The sequence below is a fragment of the Macaca nemestrina genome, chromosome 12 (genome assembly GCF_043159975.1).
Source record: "Macaca nemestrina isolate mMacNem1 chromosome 12, mMacNem.hap1, whole genome shotgun sequence".
NCBI lineage: Eukaryota > Metazoa > Chordata > Mammalia > Primates > Cercopithecidae > Macaca > Macaca nemestrina.
This window is the reverse complement of record NC_092136.1, coordinates 32305764-32324338: the sequence shown is the minus strand read 5'-3', so window position 1 is coordinate 32324338 and position 18575 is coordinate 32305764. Positions and strand designations below refer to the sequence as shown.

The 18575-nt window shown below is 41.3% G+C and overlaps 1 protein-coding gene across 1 annotated transcript in view; it reads right to left on the bottom strand.

Annotated features, from left to right (window-relative positions):
* The window catches only part of LOC105471524 (cleavage stimulation factor subunit 3), a 77675-nt gene extending 59855 nt beyond the window's left edge, over positions 1-17820 (bottom strand). Inside the window, exon 1 of the mRNA XM_011724019.2 lies at positions 17614-17820. Coding sequence (XP_011722321.1) covers positions 17614-17640 — 27 coding nt within the window. The 5' untranslated portion in view covers positions 17641-17820. The remainder of the gene's footprint in view (positions 1-17613) is intronic.
* Positions 17821-18575: the final 755 nt, after the last annotated feature.

The window sequence follows — 18575 nt, the reverse complement described above, 5'->3', positions numbered from 1 at the left end:
CAGAACTAGAGCAGAATATGGTGAAATGTATTTTTGCATAGGAAAAGCTCTTCAGAAGCCTTTTGGGAGGCCGAAGCAGGAGGATTCCTTGAGCTCAGGAGTTCTTCTGGACCAGCCTGGGCAACACAGCAGAACCCCGTCTCTACCCAAATACAAAAAATAGCCAGGCGTGTGCCACACACCTGTAGTCCCACGTACTTGGGAAGCTGAGGTGGGAGGATCGCTTGAGCCTGGGAGGGAGAAGTTGCAGTGAACTGAGATTGCGGCCACTGCACTCGGGCCTGGGTGACAGAGCCCAGACCCTGTCTTTAAAAAAAAAAAAAAAAAAAAAAAAAAAAGTCTTTAAAGAGTAAATTTACATGGTAAGTTAAAATTTGCACATGAGAAAAGTACCAAAATAAAAAAGACAAACATAAAAAAACCTCCAACACATGACAAAAATACTAAATTAAAGCACAATCAATTAACCACCAGTGGTTCAAAAAGAAAATGCAGCCGGATGCAGAGGCTCACACCTGCAATCTCAGCACTTTGGGGTTGGGAGTGGGCAGGAGGATTGCTTGAGCCCAGGAGTTTGAGACTAACCTCGGCCATATGGCGAAACCTCATCTCTACAAAACATACAAAGAATTAGTGGGGCATGGAGGCATGCGCCTATGGTCCCACCTACTTGGGAGGCTGAAGTGGGAGTATCATCACCTGAGCCCTGGAGGTTGAGCCATGATCGTACCACTACACTCCAACCTGGGTGACAGGGCGAGACTCTATGTCAAAAATTTTTTTAAATAAAAACTTAAAAATTAAAACAAAAAATGGGCAAAGCATATGAACAGTTTATAATTAACTTTTTAAAGACTCAAAAGAAATGCAAATATTGGCCGGGCACGGTGGCTCATGCCTATAATCCCAGCACTGAGGGAGGCTGAGGCAGGCGGATCACTAGGTCAGGAAAACGAGACTATCCTGGCTAACACGGTGAAACCCTGTCTCCACTAAAAAATACAAAAAATTAGCCGGGTGTGGTGGCGGGCGCCTGTAGTCCCAAGCTACTTAGGAGGCTGAGGCAAGAGAATGGCGTGAACCTGGGAGGCGGAGCTTGTACTGAGCCAAGATGGCGCCACTGCACTCCAGCCTGGGTGACAGAGTGAGACTCTGTCTCACAAAAAAAAAAAAAAAAAGAAAGAAAAAAAGAAATGCAAATATAAACCAGAAAACAGAGATCTAACATCTTGTAATTAAATTGCACTGGTGAGGGTAAGCAGCAAAAAATATTCTCATATTGTTAGCAAGGGCAAGTAGAAACTTATCAATGTGGCCAGGTGCGGTGGCTCACGCCTGAAATCCCAGCACTTTGGAAGGCTGCGGCGGGTGGATCACCTGAGCTCAGGAGTTCGAGACCAGCCCTACCAATATGGAGAAATCCTGTGTCTACTAAAAATACAAAAATTAGCAGGGAGTGGTGGCACACACCTGTAGTCCCAGCTACTCGGGAGGCTGAGACAGGAGAATTGCTTGAAGCCGGACCGCAGAGGTTGCAGCGAGCCAAGATCAGGCCACTGCACCCCACTCCAGCCTGGGTAACAGAGCAAGACTCCGTCTCAGAAAAAAAAAGAAACTGATTAACGTTTAATATAAATGTCTGATTCTGAATTCCACTTCTAGTAACACCTTACTGCACATGTACACAAAGATATATAATGAGAGTCAGCTACTAGACTGTAGTTACATAAGACTGAAAATAAATAACTACATATAGCCAGATAGGTGGTGCATGCCTGTAGTCCCAGCTACTCAAGAGGCTAAGGTGGAAAGATCGCTTGACCCCAGGAGTTCAAGGCTGCAGTGAGCTATAATCACACCACTGCACTCTACCCTGGGTAACAGAACAAAACCCCGTCTCTATTTGTTAAAATTAAATATATATATACACAAAAGGACCAGTTAAATAAATTATGGAATTTGTAGTCACTTAAAAATAAAACAAGGCATGGCAGGCAGCCACACGGAAAATAAAAAGTGATGCTGAGCGGGGAGACATGCAAACAACACATACACTTACTCTTCCATATACTCTTCTGGTTTGTTTGACTTTTTCTTATTCACCTGAGAAATACTCAGTGCCTAGTATGTGTCAGACATTGTAGTGGCCCTTGGGATACACAATAAAATAAAGAATTCTTTCAAAGGGTTTACTTCTTGAAAAAAAAAATTAAAAGAAATTTTAGGCCAGGCATGGTAGCTCATGCCTGTAATCCCAGCACTTTGAGAGGCCAAGGCATGAGGACCACTTGAGGCCATAAGTTCAAGAGCAGCTGAGCAACACAGTGAGACCCTCGTCTCTACAAAAAATTTAAAAATTAGCCAGGCGTGGTGTTGTGTGCCTGAAGCCCTAGCTACTACAGAGGCTGAGGCAGGAGGACTGCTTGAGGCCATATGTTCAAGACCAGCCTGGGCAACACAGTGAGACTCTGTCTCTACCAAAACAAAACAAAACAAAACAAAAATAACTTAGCCAGGCATGGTGGCAGGCACCTATAGTCCTAGCTACCCGGGAAGCTGAAGCAGGAAGATCTCTTGAGCCCAGGAGTTCAAGGTTGCAGTGACTTAAGACTGCGCCACTGCACTCCAGCCTGGGTGACGGCAAGACACTGTAAAAGAAAAGAAAGAAAGAGGCCAGGCTTGGTGGCTCATGCCTGTAATCCCAGCACTTTGGGAGCCCAAGGCGGGCGGATCACGAGGTCAGGAGTTCGAGACCAGCCTGGCCAACATAGCAAAACCCCATCTCTACTAAAAATACAAAAATTAGCCGGGCGTGGTGGTGCATGCCGGTAGTCCCAGATACTCGGGAGGCTGAGGCAAGAGAATCACTTGATACTGGGAGGCAGAGGTTGCAGTGAGCCAAGATCACACCACTGCACTCCAGCCTGGGCAACAGAGCAAGACGTAGTCTCAAAAAAAAAAAGAAAGAAAGAAAGAAATTTTATGTAAACTAGAATTTCAGTCCTGAGATACCGACTATAAAATGATAACGATTAACTAAGAAGTAAAACTGATATGGGAACCAAAAAACAGTTCATCTATACTTGAACTGCTTTAGGTAATCAGTGATAACAAACACCCAAAACCACTCTGAATCATGGATTTGCTTTGTAAAAATGCCAGGGGATGGGGCAGACAAGGAATCCTACAAGGTATGAGTTGTCAATTTCTTTTAGCCTTTCAGTATCACTGAAGAATAAACCTGATATAATCTCAAATGTGTATACTAAATATATGGTCGTTTTTTCTCTTGGTATTAAGATTTGTGATTTTTGCCCTCTGAAAGAGGGAAAGGATTGTAGACAAGCAGAATCACTGCCAAAGTTTATTGCTATAATTGTTTTTACTCTTGTTAGTAAGGTCAATTTTACATTTAGAGAGCTATTTAAATTACTTTAGTGTTCACAGGTATTCTGGAGCTCAAGACCCACTTGCTGAAATTAACCTACCAAATCAGGTAAGCCATACCATATAATCTGTAAGAGAAACTCAGAAGATAGAATCTGATATCCGACCAAGCATAATCATAGTAAGATGTATATGTGGGCCGGGCGCGGTGGCTCAAGCCTGTAATCCCAGCACTTTGGGAGGCCGAGACGGGCTGATCACGAGGTCAGGAGATCGAAACCATCCTGGCTAACACGGTGAAACCCCGTCTCTATTAAGAAATACAAAAAACTAGCCGGGCGAGGTGGCGGGCGCCTGTAGTCCCAGCTACTCGGGAAGCTGAGGCCGGAGAATGGCATGAACCCGGGAGGCGGAGCTTGCAGTGAGCTGAGATCCGGCCACTGCACTCCAGCCTGGGCGACAGAGCGAGACTCCGTCTCAAAAAAAAAAAAAAAAAAAGATGTATATGTGTCTCCTTAATACATCAAATGAGCCACCCCTTTAGTGATTCTCAATCCGGGCTCTGCATTAGAATCATCTAAGGGAAGGAGATTTTAAAAGATGTTCAAGCCTCACCCTCACTCAACTAAACCTGAATCTCTAGGAATATACATACTACCAAAAATTTTTTTTAAACTTTTCAAGTAATTCTAACGTGTAGCAGTCGTAGTTGAAAACCATGGCTCATCGGGCGCAGTGGCTCACACCTGTAATCCCAGCATTATGGGAGGCTAAGGTAGGTGAATCAATTCAGGTCAGGAGTTCAAGACCAGCCTGACCAACATGGTGACACCCCGTCTCTATTAAAAATACAAAAATTAGCAGGGCGCGGTGGTACACGCCTGTAGTCTCAGATACTCAGGAGGCTGAGGTGGAAGAATTGCTTGAACCTGGGAGGCAGAAGTTGCAGTGAGGTGAGATGGTGCCACAGCACTCTAGCCTGGGTGACAGAGTGTGAGACTCCGTCTCCAAACAAAACAAACAAACAAACCCCCCCCCACCCCAAAAAAAAAACTATGGCTCTCTAGTTGCTCCTTTGGTGCCACAAAACCTTTCTGCAGTCTAGTGAAACGTACGAGCCTTTTCTCAGAATAATATTCTTAAATACATAAATTCTGAGGGATTTCCAAGGAAAAAGTGTGTGTGTGTATGTGTATTGTTGCATTTTTTTTTTTTTTTTTTAAAGAGACAGGCTCTCTCTACATTGCTGATCTAGAGCTCCTGGGCTCCAGTGATCCTCCTACCTTAGCCTCCCATGTAGCTGGGACTACAGGCATGTACCACCGCTCCTTGCTCCAAAGTTTTTTTTATAGTAATATATACTTAATACATCAAATAACAAGCTCTAGAGGCCAACTCACTACATGAGTGATGAGTGCTGCTGCTAACACTATTACCTCTGTAAATTCTGGCCTACATTTATAATAAAAGGGAATGTTCAATTTCAGTTAGCGATTAGTGAGTCTTTTCCCCCATCCAATTTCATAGAACCCCTAAAATGCTATCCACATACCTGGGGAATTAGCAGAAGTACCAGTTATATCACTAAATGTTTTTTTCTGGCCTAGCTCCTCAGTAGTTAAATGTTCATAACACAATCTATACATGTAATTCTCAATCAACTGCATTAATTAACAGCGGAAGCTAACCAGAATGCTCAAGAGTATATCCAGCTAGTTATGATCGCATTTAATTCTCACAATAAAAACCCTTTTAACATAACAGCTATGAACCAGTTGGGTAGCCAACGCTGAGAGTGTAGCATTTTTGTTTTCTGGCCTGGTTACCCTAACACCATTGGGCAAAGAAAAACTGAACAGTTTCGTAGTACCCAAAAGAAGAGAGACTGGGCCTCCATAAGGAATGAAGTTGTATTATTTCCTGAATCTGTTGCCAGAGCAGGTCACTTTAAGAAAACAGGCTGGGCACAGTGGCTCCCAGCACTTTAGAAGACCGAGGTGGGCGGATCACTCGAGGTCACGAGTTCAAGACCAGCCTGGCCAAAATGGTGAAACTCCATCTCTACCAAAAACACAAAAATTGGCCAGGTATGGTGGCTCACGCTTGTAATCCCAGCACTTTGGGAGGCTGAGGCAGGTGGATCACCTGAGGTCAGGAGTTCAAGACCAGCCTAGCCAACATAGTGAAACCCTGTCTCTACTAAAAATACAAAATTAGCTGGGCATGGTGGTGCGTGCCTGTAGTCCCAGCTACTTGGGAGGCTGAGGCAAGAGAATTGCTTGAACCCAGGAGGCAAAGGTTGCAGTGAGCCGAGATCATGCCATTGCACTGCAGCCTGGGTGACAGAGCCAGACTCCATCTTGAAAACAAAACAAACAACAACAACAAAATTAGCCAGGCGTAGTGGCAGGCCCCTGTAATCCCAGCTACTTGGGAAGCTGAGGGAGAAGAATCGCTTGAACCCGGGAGGCAGAGGTTGCAGTGAGCCAAGATCATATCACTGCACTCCAGCCTGGGCAACAGAGACTCTGTCTCAAACCAAAAAAAAAAAAAAAAAAAAAAAAGAGAAAACAGGGCAAGTTTCCAGTGCCCTTCTGTAACAAACTGCTTAGTGTAGCAAGAACAGCTGTCCCATGCTTATGCATTCCAACAACTTATTACTATAAAAAACTATCAAAATCCAGTTTTGCTTTTGAAATAATAACCTATAATCCCAATATCATTCTTCAGGTGATGTTAACAGGGAAGAGGCAGGGGACCCCAAATCAAAGCAGTAGAGCAAAAACTGGACTAGTTATCAAGACATACATATTACCAATGACTTAATTTTATTTTCTCTGTGAATAACACAACCATTTAAAACTGGTCAAAAGAAAGAGGGTAGGGGGGCCAGGCACAGTGGCTCACCCCTATAATCCCAGCACTTTGGGAGGCTGAGGCAGGTGGATCACTTGAGCTCAGGAGTTGGAGACCAGCCTGGCAAAATTGCAAAATCCTGTCTCTACCAAAAAACACAAAAATTAGCTGGGTGTGGTGGCAGGTATCTGTAATCCCAGCTACTTGGGAGGATGAGGTGGGAGGATGGCTTGAGCCCAGGAGGTATTGGTTGCAGTGAACCAAGATCACACCACTGCACTCCAGCCTGGGCAACAGAGCCAGATCCTGTCTCCAAAAAAAAAAAAAAGTTTGAAAGTAGGGTAAGCATATCATGTATTTAACCTTTTATAATTTCTTTTTTAGCACTGGCTTGAGACGTGATTCACATGCATACAATTCACCCATCTGAAGTGTATAACTCAATGGTTTTTATTTATGAATACATTCAAGTTTACAGAACCATCACAAATTTAAAACATTTTATCACCCCAAAGAGAAATCTGTACCTGTTAGCAGTCCCTCCCATTTCCCTCCAATCCCTGAGCCCTAGGAAATTACTAATCTACTTTGTCTCTAGGGATGTGCCCATATTTAACGTAACCATACAATATGTGTTCTTTTTGTTTCTAATTTTCTTTTTTCTTTGAGACAGGATCTCACTCTATCACCCAGGCTCGAATACAATCACGGCCCACTGCAGCCTCAACCTCCCGGGCTCAATCAATCCTCCCACCTAGACCTCCCAATAATGAACTACAGGCATGTGCCACCATGCCCAGCTAAATTTTATATTTATAGAGATGGGGTTTTGCCATATTGTCCAGGCTGGTCTCAAACTCCTGGGCTCAAGCAATCCACCTGCCTCGGCCTCTCAAAGTGTTGGGATTACTGCCATGAGCTACCATGACTGGCCTTGTTTTTGGCTTTCAGTTAGCATGTTTTCAAAGTTCATGTTTTTGCATATATTAAGTACTTTTCTTGTGACAATATTCCATTATGTGCATATCCCACATTTAATTTATTTATGGACCTTGGATTGTTTCCAGTTTTGGCTATTACGAATAATGTTACCATGAACATTAGTGTATAAGATTTCTTTGTGGAGCTCACTTTGTGTGTTTTCCTTTTTCTTGGATATATACCTAGAAATGGAATTGCTAAGTAATGTGGTAACTCTATGTTTTACCTTCTTAAGAACTACCAGACTTTAAAGGGGCATTTACATTTACATTTCCAGTGTATAAGGGGTTCTAATTTCTCCATATCCTTACCAACATTTGATATTATCTTTTTTATTATAGCCATCCTTATGGGTCTGAAATGATATCTCATTGTGGTTTTGATTTACATTTCTCTGAAGGCTATCAAAGTAGAGCATCATTTCGTTTTCTTATTGGCCATTTGTACATCTTTGGAGAAATGTCTGTTCAAATATTTTCTCCATTTAAAAACTGGACTTATCAGGAGTTTGAGACCAGCCTGGCCAACATGGTGAAACTCCATCTCTACTAAAAATACAAAAAAATTAGCCAGGGACAGGGGCAGGCACCTGTAATCCCACCTACTCAGGAGGCTAAGGGGGAAGGATCCCTTGAGCCTGGGGGGCAGAGGTTCCATTGACCCAAGATTGTGCCACTGCACTCCAGCCTGGGCGACAGAGCGAGACTACGTCTTGAAAAAATAAGAATAAGTAAAATAAAAACTGGACTCATTATTATTACTTTTTAGAGGTATAGTTTTGCTATGTTGCTCAGGTTGGATTTGAACTCCTGGGATCAATTAATCCTCCTGCCTCAGCCTCTCAAATACCTGGGAATACAGGCGTGTACCACCGCACCTGGCTGGGTTTTTTCATTAATGAATTTTTACATGTTAGGGTTACAAATCCCTTATCAGACATGATTTACAAAAATGTTATCCTATTCTGTGGGTTGCCTTGCCACTTTCTATGTTTAACCTTCTGTTATGTGAAGCTAACTCACTCAGAGAAATATAACTTACGATCTTGGCTTCACAGGCACCATGTACTATTCCAACTATTCTCAAACATTTTGCAAAGGATTGCTTTACACTCTTAAAAATTGAGGAGCCCAGGCCGGGCACATTGACTCACACCGGTAATCTCAGCACTTTGGGAGGCCAAGGCGGGCGGATCACAAGGTCAGGAGTTTGAGACCGGCCTAGCCAATTTGGTGAAACCCCGTCTCTACTGAAAATACAAAAAATTAGCCGGGTGTGGTGGCACACGCCTGTAGTCCTAGCTACTTGGGAGGCTGAGGCAGAAGAATCGCTTGAACCCGGGAGGTGGAGGTTGCAGTGAGCTGAGATTGCGAAACTGCACTCCAGCCTGGGCGACAGAGTAAGACTCCGTCTCCAACAAATAAAAATAAAAATAAATACTAATAATTGAGGAGTCCAAAGGGATTCTATTACTACTTACATTAGAAATTAAAACAGGCTGGGCACGGTGGCTCAAGCCTGTAATCCCAGCACTTTGAGAGGCCGAGGCGGGCAGATTACGAGGTCAGGAGATCCAGACCATCCTGGCTAACACAGTGAAATCCCGTCTCTACTAAAAATACAAAAAATTAGCTAGGCATGGTGGCGGGCGCCTGTAGTCCCAGCTACTTGGGAGGCTGAGGCAGGAGAATGGCGTGAACCCAGGAGGCAGAGCTTGCAGTGAGCCGAGATTGCGCCACAGCACTACAGCCTGGGCTACAGAGCGAGACTCTGTCTCAAAAAAAAAAGAAAAAGAAAAAGAAATTAAAACAAAAAATTAAAGTATTTAATTCATTTAAAAATAATAAATTCCTTAAATATCAATATATTTTTTCAAAGGAAATTTTCCAAAATAAAAAAAAAGTGAAAAGAATGGCACCATTTTACATTTTCATGATCTTTTAAATGTCTGGCTGAATAGAAGACATTATCTGCTTCTTTCAATCAAACAAAACAATGTATCTGTTACAATACATTGTTTTAGATGAAAAATATGAAGAAATTTCAGCCTCACAGTTACGTAGTTGGAAAAGGGAGGAAAGACCATTTTTAATAGCCTTTACATATAACTGTGGAGAGGTGATGTAGCCTCTGGAAAGCCCTAGGAGTTATGATTTATTGAAACTCCTAACCACTTTCTTTCTATATGAGCTCGTAACTTTTATTAGGAGGTTGTTAATGGGAGGGTGGGAGGTGAAGAAGTCACAGACGCTATCATGTTAATGACTGAAATAATAATATAATTTAAGGCTGGGCACGGTGGGTCACACCTGTAATCCCAGCAGTTTGGGAGGCTGAGGTGGAGGAGTCCTTGAGGCCAGGAGGTTGAGGCTGTGGTGAGCTATGATCATGCCAGTGCACTCCAGCTTGGGCAACAGAGCGAGACTTGGTCTCCAAAAATAATAATAATAATAACAACAATAATAATAATCTAATTTCTTCTATTTCTACTATGCAGGCAAAACGGCCCCCCCCAAAAAAAAAGATAATTCTCTTTTTTCAAATAGCTACTTTCATGATAAACTAGAAGGGTGTTATACTAGGGGTCATGTTGAAATTAAGTTAAAGTAGGGATCATTAAAGTGGTAACACAAAAGTATGAATAGAGGGGGAGAAAAATGGTAGACTGAAAGATTTAATATGTAAGCTTTTTACTATGACCAACAGAAAAAGCAGAGCTGAGTCTCAACCTGGGTTTTATATTTCTCACTATTTAGGGTAATAACTAAATATACGGGGGTGGGGAGCAGGTGGGCAGCAAAAATCAGTAAAATACCATCCTCAAATATCTGCCATTTTTTCATCCACTTATTTATCAAGAATGTATTTTAAAACAACCAGGTATCATCTAACTGTGGTCTGCAAGCTTTTATTCACATAAAAACCACTGTGGCACCTGTTTCAAATGAAGAGTCTCAGCCCCACTTAACAGTTAGGTTTGAAATGAGAGTCTACGTATCCATACTTTTATAAAGCACCTAATCATGACACAAATGGGCCATGGGCTTCACTTTAAGAAATATGTACCACCTCAGCTATCTGTTCCACAAATGTTTTCCAAATGTCATGTTTCATTAAAAATAAGGTGGCAACAAACTTGTCATTCCAAGTGAATTTTTTGCTAAAATATTAAGAAAACTAAATATACTATGTATTTGAAGTCTTAAGTCTCTCTCTGTGGTTAACTTTTTTTCAAAATTAAAAGTAGACCTGAGTAGTACTCTGTAAGACTTTTTTTTTTTGAGACGGAGTCTCACTCTGTCACCTAGGCTGAAGTGCAGGGGCTCTACCTTAGCTCACTGCAACCTCTGACTCCTGGGTTAAAGGGATTCTCCTGCCTCAGCCTCCCAAGTAGCTGGGATTACAGGTATGCACCACCACACTCAGCTAATTTTGTATTTTTAGTAGAGTTGGAGTTTCACCAGGCTGGCCAGGCTGGTCTTGAACTCCTGATCTCAAGTGATCTGCTAGCCTCAGCCTCCCAAAGTGCTGGGATTACAGACAGGTGTGAGCCACGGTGCCATGGTGAGACTTTCATAGAGGAGTAACTTAACTGATTCCATTCATATGCCTAGATAATAAAGTACTGTATGTGACAGGTGTCACAATGAGACCGGATATTAGGACCAGATGTCAGCTTAGTTCTGTGTTCCTTTACCAATGCAACCAAACCCTACTTCATGTTTGCTGTGAATGAAACTGAACATGTATCCTACAATACAAAACAAAAATAATCCCTCCAAATCGTCCACAGATTAAAAATCTAAACATACAAACAACTCGAAAACTTAAAAAAAGAGATCTTGGGCTGGGCATGGTGACTCATGCCTGTAATCCCAGCGCTTTGGAAGGCTGAGGCGGGCGGATCACGAGGTCAGAAGATCAAGACCATCCCAGCTAACATGGTGAAACCCTGTCTCTACTAAAAATACAAAAAATTAGCCGGACGTGAGGGCGTGGTGGCGGGCGCCTGTAGTCCCAGCTACTCGGGAGGCTGAGGCAGGAGAATGGCGTGAACCCGGGAGGCGGAGCTTGCAGTGAGCAGAAATCGTGCCAGTGCACTCCAGCCTGGCAAAAGTGCGAGACTCTGTCTCAAAAAAATAAATAAAATAAAATAAATAAAATAAAGATCTTGGCTTAATGTACTGTTTCAAATAATTATATTTATCATTATCTGCTTAGTAAACTTGCATATTCATCCCCTAGGAAACAAATAGCTGCAAAATATAAATTAAAATCTTAACCGTTTGGAACTTAAAAGACGAGACTTCTATCAAATATGAGTAATCCAGATTTAATACACTAAATAAACTAAGTCAAATATTAGAAAAACATTAATTAGGACACACAGAAGCTTTGCCCTTCTGATTTTATCCAATATTTACTATGTATCCTAAGTTGTCCATTAATCTAAAAATAGTTTAAACAACTGCCAACTCAAATCCCTTTTTTAGCCCAATTCTCATACCATTACCAACTGTCCAACAAAACAAAAAGACTCAAATTCACAAGTAGGTCCTACCTAAAGAGAAAGATTCAGAGACATGGTAGAAAAGCTTAAAATCACTGTCACCAAATCGAAGGTTTATTTTTTAAAAAAAGCTTAAAATCATGAATTCATATGGGCAATTGTCCAATTAATAGGTAAAAACACCCAAATACAGATTTTGCCCTTCTGAAGGTCTATCTGGGATGTAAACGCCTACATTCCCTGAAATAATGTCAAAGGAATGCAATATCACCTAACACAGTACCTTTCTGTTGTATCTCTAAGAAAAACCCAATTTTCATTCTTTAAGCACAGAGCAATTTCTCTTAGGAGCAATTGTCCCCAAACAGAATATCTGATATGCTCCAGTTTCCTAAGAAATATCAATAATAAAGATCAAATCAATTTGCCTAACCAAAACTGTTACACCAAACAAGCATCACTAAAAATAGGAGGAAGAAAACTAGGAAAGGTTGTTACAGAAAGGTTTTGGAAAAAATAAGTCCAAAAACATACATTGTCCAACACACATAGTTGGCTCTTTCTCTGCCTCTTCAAACCCCTACACATATGCGCCTTGACTAAAATGGGCAACACTTACTTCTAAACAGCTTTAAGAACTAATGGTTACCTAATGAAATAAACCAGGTTTCAGGTTTCAACACTGTGGATGTTTCAACTTTCTCTTTCCTTATTAATAAGTATATAATAGGACAAATACTCTTCATATTTTCTAAATCTTCCCAAAATTATTTTTCACTAAAAACATGTATTTATGAGCCTAAATGCTCCTTTGTTAAGAACTACTGGCAATTAATTTGTGCTTCTTAGAGTCATGTAGTTTTTCCAAGCTGAGGATCATTTGGCTTGTAATTTAGGCATTCCAAATTCTAGGATAGGTTATATATTGTTTAAAAGGTGAAATATGGCTGGACTCACACCTGTAATCCCAACAGTTTGGGAGGCTGAGGCAGAAGGATCACTTAAGTCCAGGAGCTCAAGACCAGCCTGGGAAACATAGTGAGACTTTGTCTCTACCTAAATAGTAAATAAATAAAAATTTTAAAAAGTAAACTATTATTTCTAAGAGTAGAGAAACAAAATTTTAGGGCCTTAAGGGTTCATATGAATTGATGAGGCCAAACACATACCTCTTCCTCCTCGTATCCAACAAAACTTTAAGAATCAACCACACACTGGAAACAGATTGAGAGAGAACCATCCACTCTTATGCCCCAAATATTATGATGCACCTGTCTTCCCAATAGTTTAAATTATTGGAGAAATTTGTAATGTACTGCATATATATAGCCTAAATGCAAACTTAATCCATTCATTTACTGAATACCTTTAAGCATCAAAATATTATTTCTTAGGTCTTTAAGACATAAAGATGAATAACACCATCTCTTCAACTCAAGAAGCTCAAAACCCAATGGAAGAACTCTAAATAACAGCATATTATTATTATGTAAGTGTAGTGCATTTACATATTACATATTATTATGTAAGAGTAGTGCACAAGGTTAAATGGACCTAAGAATGAGATCAAAAGCTGAATCAGGCATAAAAAAAAAAAAAAAAAAAAAACAGGCAGGGCACAGTGGCTCACACCTGTAATCCCAGCACTTTGGGAGGCCAAGACGGGCAGATCACTTGAGGTCAGGAGTTCAAGACCAGCCTGGTCAACATGGTGAAACCCCATCTCTACTAAAAATACAAAAAAATTAGCCGGGCATTGTGGTGTGTGCTTGTAATCCCAGCTACCCAGGAGGCTGAGGCAGAATTGCTTGAACCTGGGAGGCAGAGGTTGCAGTGAGCTGAGATCGCGCCACTGCACTTCAGCCTGGGCAACAGAGCAAGACTCCATCTCAAAAAAACAAAAAATAAACACAAAAAAACAAAACCATGAAATAAATAATACAGCCATAATTCCACACAGAAATCCTACGTTTGTCAGGGGGATCAACCTATATGCGAATAGTTTTACCACCATTAAACTGGCAAAAACAGTAAGCAAGGGGCTTCAGAAGAGTATCCTTGAACACTATAAGGTAATTCCAACAGCTCTCTACATGCAAAATTGAACTTTCTTACTAGAGTTAAAAAACAAACAAACAAACAAAATCACAGCAATAAACCTTGTAGTGATTTTGCTTGTCTGCAATAATTTCCCTCTGTTAGGGGGCACGAATCACAAATCTTAGCACCAAGAGAGAAATGACTATCCGTATATTTCAGTAAAAAAGTTAAGAATCAGGTTTATTCTACAAACTTGAATTCAGTGCTACTAAAAGGCTAAATCTACACCTGCATCTTGTAGGACTCTTTATCCACCCCATCCCTTGGCATTTTTCCAAAGCAAATCCATGATTCAGAGTGGTTTTAATTTTTTTCTTATTATTCTTTAGTTTCATTGAGTTTATTTTTCTCATCCATGATTTCAGGTCATTTTGGATACTCTCTTTTCCTCCAGATTTTCAATATTGTCTTAAACATCAAACAAGGTGCAGCTCATTCATATTTTCCATCAGTCACTCCTTAAGGTGCTATTTAATGGCTATTTTAGTTGAAGCTGAATACAGTATCTAGGATTTGCTTTGAAGTAATGGGGGTGGGAGAAGCAAATGAAATCACAGAGGAAACAAGATTAGCCATAAATTGAAGCTCTATGACAGGTACTTCATATATTATACTATTTTTCTTATATGTTTGAAATGTATTATTAAAAAGTTAAAGAAAAGGCTATATGAAGATGACTTCCTTGTTGATAATCAGATGTCTAAGTTGCCGTTCAGACTGAAGGAAAAGATACAGGAGCCACCAAAAAGGTGTGGACAAGTTGAGCGTGCAAAATAAAAATGGCTATCACTGATATTAACACACTAAGAGAAATCTATGAATCCATAGCGATACTTAATCTTCAGGGAGAAAAAAAGGTCTTTTTTGCAGAAAGTATGAGCCAGTAAACAGACACAGACCAATAGAATTGTGGATTTTAAAAACAAAACCAAACCAAACCACCATTGCTACTTCCAATGTAATAGCTAATTTTGTCATGATTTATCAATTGATAACTAGGTATAAGGTGATTAAAGAACATGGTATCAACTCACGGATTATTAACTGCAAAGGGGAACATGACCCTTAACAATGAGAAGATCACCCTAAACCAAGTGATCAAACAGAACCATCCAACAGAACCCAGCAGAAGCGCCTGCTAATGTTAAGTATTCTATACAAAAATACTTAACCCAAATATCAAGGTTGAGTATAGACCTAACTGTAAAGTTTTCGGGAAATACAGAAGATGAAGGGGCAAGTTAAATGACATCATCAACCCCAAACCAAAAGCAAGCAAGCAAACAAACAACAAAAAACAAATACACCCAGAAAAGCAGTGTAAGTGTCCTTGACTCCTCAAATAGACAACAGCCCCAGGGGAGAATGGTGGGACTACTTAAAGAGACAAAAGCAAATGATTCAATATGTAAATCTAGATTGATTCTGGTTAAAAAAAAAAACAAAAAAAAAAAACATATTCTTGGGACAAGTGGGGAAATTTGAAGAAGGACTAGATTTTAGAAATATTATTATTTTCTTGGGTGGGGAAATGGTATGAAGATTATGTAACAACATTTTGCTCTTATTTATATGAGAATGCTGAAATATTTGGGCTGCAAAGTGTCAACATACTTTCAAACAAACATGCATGGACCAGACATGGTGGCTCGTGCCTGTCTGTAATCCCAAAACTTGGAGACACTGAGGTGGGCGAATCGCTTGAGCCCCGGAGTTCCGAGACCAGGCTGGGCAACATGGTGAATTCCTGTCTCTACAAAAAAAAAAAAAAACTACAAAAATTAGGCCGGGTGCGGTGGCTCACGCCTGTAATTCCAGCACTTTGGAAGGCAGAGGCAGGCGGATCACTTGAGGTCAGAAGTTCAAGACCAGCCTGGGCAACGTGGCGAAACCCGTCTCTACTTAAAATACAAAAATCAGCGGGGCATGGTGGCGAGCGCCTGTGATCCCAGCTACTCGGGAGGCTGAGGCAGGAGAATCGCTCCAAACGGGAGGCGGAGGCTGCAGTAAGGCGAGATCGCGCCACTGCACTCCAATCTGGCCGACAGAGCTTGAGGTTCCGTTTCAAAAAAAAAAAAAAAATTAGCTGGACATGGTGGCGCGCGCCTGTACTCCCAGCTACTCAGGAGGCTGAGGCAGGAGGCTGAGGTGGGAGGATCACAGAGCGCAGGGAGGTCGAAGCTACAGTAAGCTGTGAAGGCGTCACAGCACTCTAGCTTTAGTGACAGAGACCCTGTTCTCAATTAATCAGCATGGGGAGATAAAGCAAGTATGGCAAGGCTTTCAACTGTTGATTCCAGGTGAAGAGTTGTCCTACAGGTGTTCACTGCACTTTTCTTTGAACTTTTCTCTATGTTCTAAACTTTGCACAATAAAACCCTTGGGGGAAATTATTTTTCTACAATTTTGACCACCATCTGTCTGTCCCATTGAAACACCACAGTTCTAAAACATTCAAGAGGTCATGGTAACATTTCTGTGTCTTTGTAATTTTAGATAAATTCTAAGATTAACGATGAATTTCGGAAACTTTCAATGAAACCTCAGTTAATTAATCCTTCACTTTCAGATGACAAATACTAGATCAGAAAATAGGTAAACAGTTTTGATACGGTAATTTTAAGACTTCGCATGCTCGGGCATGCTAACAGTATGTAAAATGTAAATAGTGCGAAGATTTCTGGACTGAAACCAGTCCTCGAGCAAACACAAAACAATTTAGTCAAACTGCCGACAAAATGAAATCTACAGTCTTACAGACTATGCAATAGAACACTCCTATTTTGCCTCATCTCTGTCAACCTTCAATAACATCTTCCACGTTATAAGCTAGGGAACCTGAAAAATGAAAATCTAAGTGCATGTCGTTGCTATGGCAATGGGAAATTTCAGGAAATTGAGACTGCAGGCTACCTAGCCTCCATTTTAGAAACTGTATTTATCTAAACACACCAGGACCTAGATCGAAAAACAAATTTAATGGCATCTTTCAAAACTATTTTGTTTCCTCTCTCACACTAAAAGGTACTCTCCTACAAAATTCTGAATACAAAGGGAAAAAAAAACAAACCACACTGATCTAACCTAAAAGTCTGAATTTTTAAATATTTAGTTGTCACCCATATTTACTACTAAAACATGCTTTTATTTACAGTGGCCAAAACAGACTTCTCATTTTCAACTTATAATATACCTGCAATGTTTATGTAGCTGGAAAAACGAAAATGAAATGTGACTAAAAGGAAGAAAAGGAAGAAAACGAAAAAAAGCCACAATATTCCCAAAACCACAGCATAACTTGCTTCTTTCTTCACTCGCTCTCTTAAATCTTAATTCTCCAGATTAGCTTTGTCTCAAATATTTCTCAAACTAGTAACCTATTTCTGGGTACACTACATTTGGCTGGGTGAAAGAAACACTGTCAAGTTTTTCTAAAACGGCGGGTGCGCGTTAAAATAATTCCTATCCACTCTAATACCAAAGCGATATCAAAGGAAAGCATCCCATCTGGAGTAGTCCCATGAATCTAAATAGGACGAAGCAGCCTACCGGCTATTGTCTAAATCAAGTATTTACTCGTATTCGTGCCTAAGACAGGGAAGTAAAAAAAAACTAAATTTTAATCAGATCTTGCTCCCCATTCCCACCACTCTTGTATATACCCTGTCCCCCGGGTTCACTAGACCCAATTCCTTCCTCAGGCGAACATGTCTGGAGCAGTCGGAGGAACAGACGTGGAGAAGAGGTCGCCACGAGGCCCCACCACTCTCCTTCCTCACCTGCTCCGTGGCTCCGTCTCCTGACATGGCCTCAGCTGATTACAACGTGCGCACTGACCGTCGATGGGAAGCTAGAAAAGAAAAATTAAACTAAAAACCACCCCCAAATCAGTAAAGTTACCCCCTGCCCAGCTGAGCCAGACCGCCAACACCAATCGCCACCGCCCACTCAGATATGAATTAAAATGGCTGCGCCCCTGCCGGCCGAGGAGGGGGGTGTGTGGCTTCCTCATTAACTTCCGGGGCAGTGGGCGGGGCTAATTTCGCGACTCGTTGGTTATTCCGAACGTGCAGAAGGCAGCGAGATCCCGGGGCGGGCCCAATTCCTGGGCTGACGTCACTACCCCGGCCTGGAGAGGCTGTTGCTGAGCCGGCTCTAACCGGCTGGAAGGCGGGAATCTGTTTCGCCTGGAGGCTCGCGCGCTTTTTGGAATTCAGTTAAAAAGCTTTAGAGCCTGGCTCCTCACGGTTGAAGCCTGATTGCTAGTCAGCAATGCTAAGCGTTAAATGCCTCCTATATTTAGGGGATAAGGAATCCGTGAAGGTTTTCTCTGGTCTCAGTTCCTGCTTTTTACTTTTCTTGGGGGTGGGAGGGATAGATCAAGCCCACGTTAATTTTTACTGCCGCCGTCTACTCTTATGTAGAAAGCTTTGAAGTCTGTGAGACCTGGATTTTCAGCTCAAAATCTCAGCATGGTTCCTTGACTGCAAAGTGGATTTGATTGTTTGGAGCCCAGACTGCTTGGATTTTAACTAAGATAAGTAACTCTGGGCAATTAAACTTTGTACCTCAGCTTTCTGGCCTATAGGTGGGAATAATAGTACCTGCAACTGAAATAAATCATACATAGAAAGGTGTTAGGAACAGTATCTGGCATTAAGATTAAATGAGATTGACCGGGCGTGGTGACCCACGCCTGTAATCCCAGCACTTTGGGTGGCCAAGACGAATGGATCAGGAG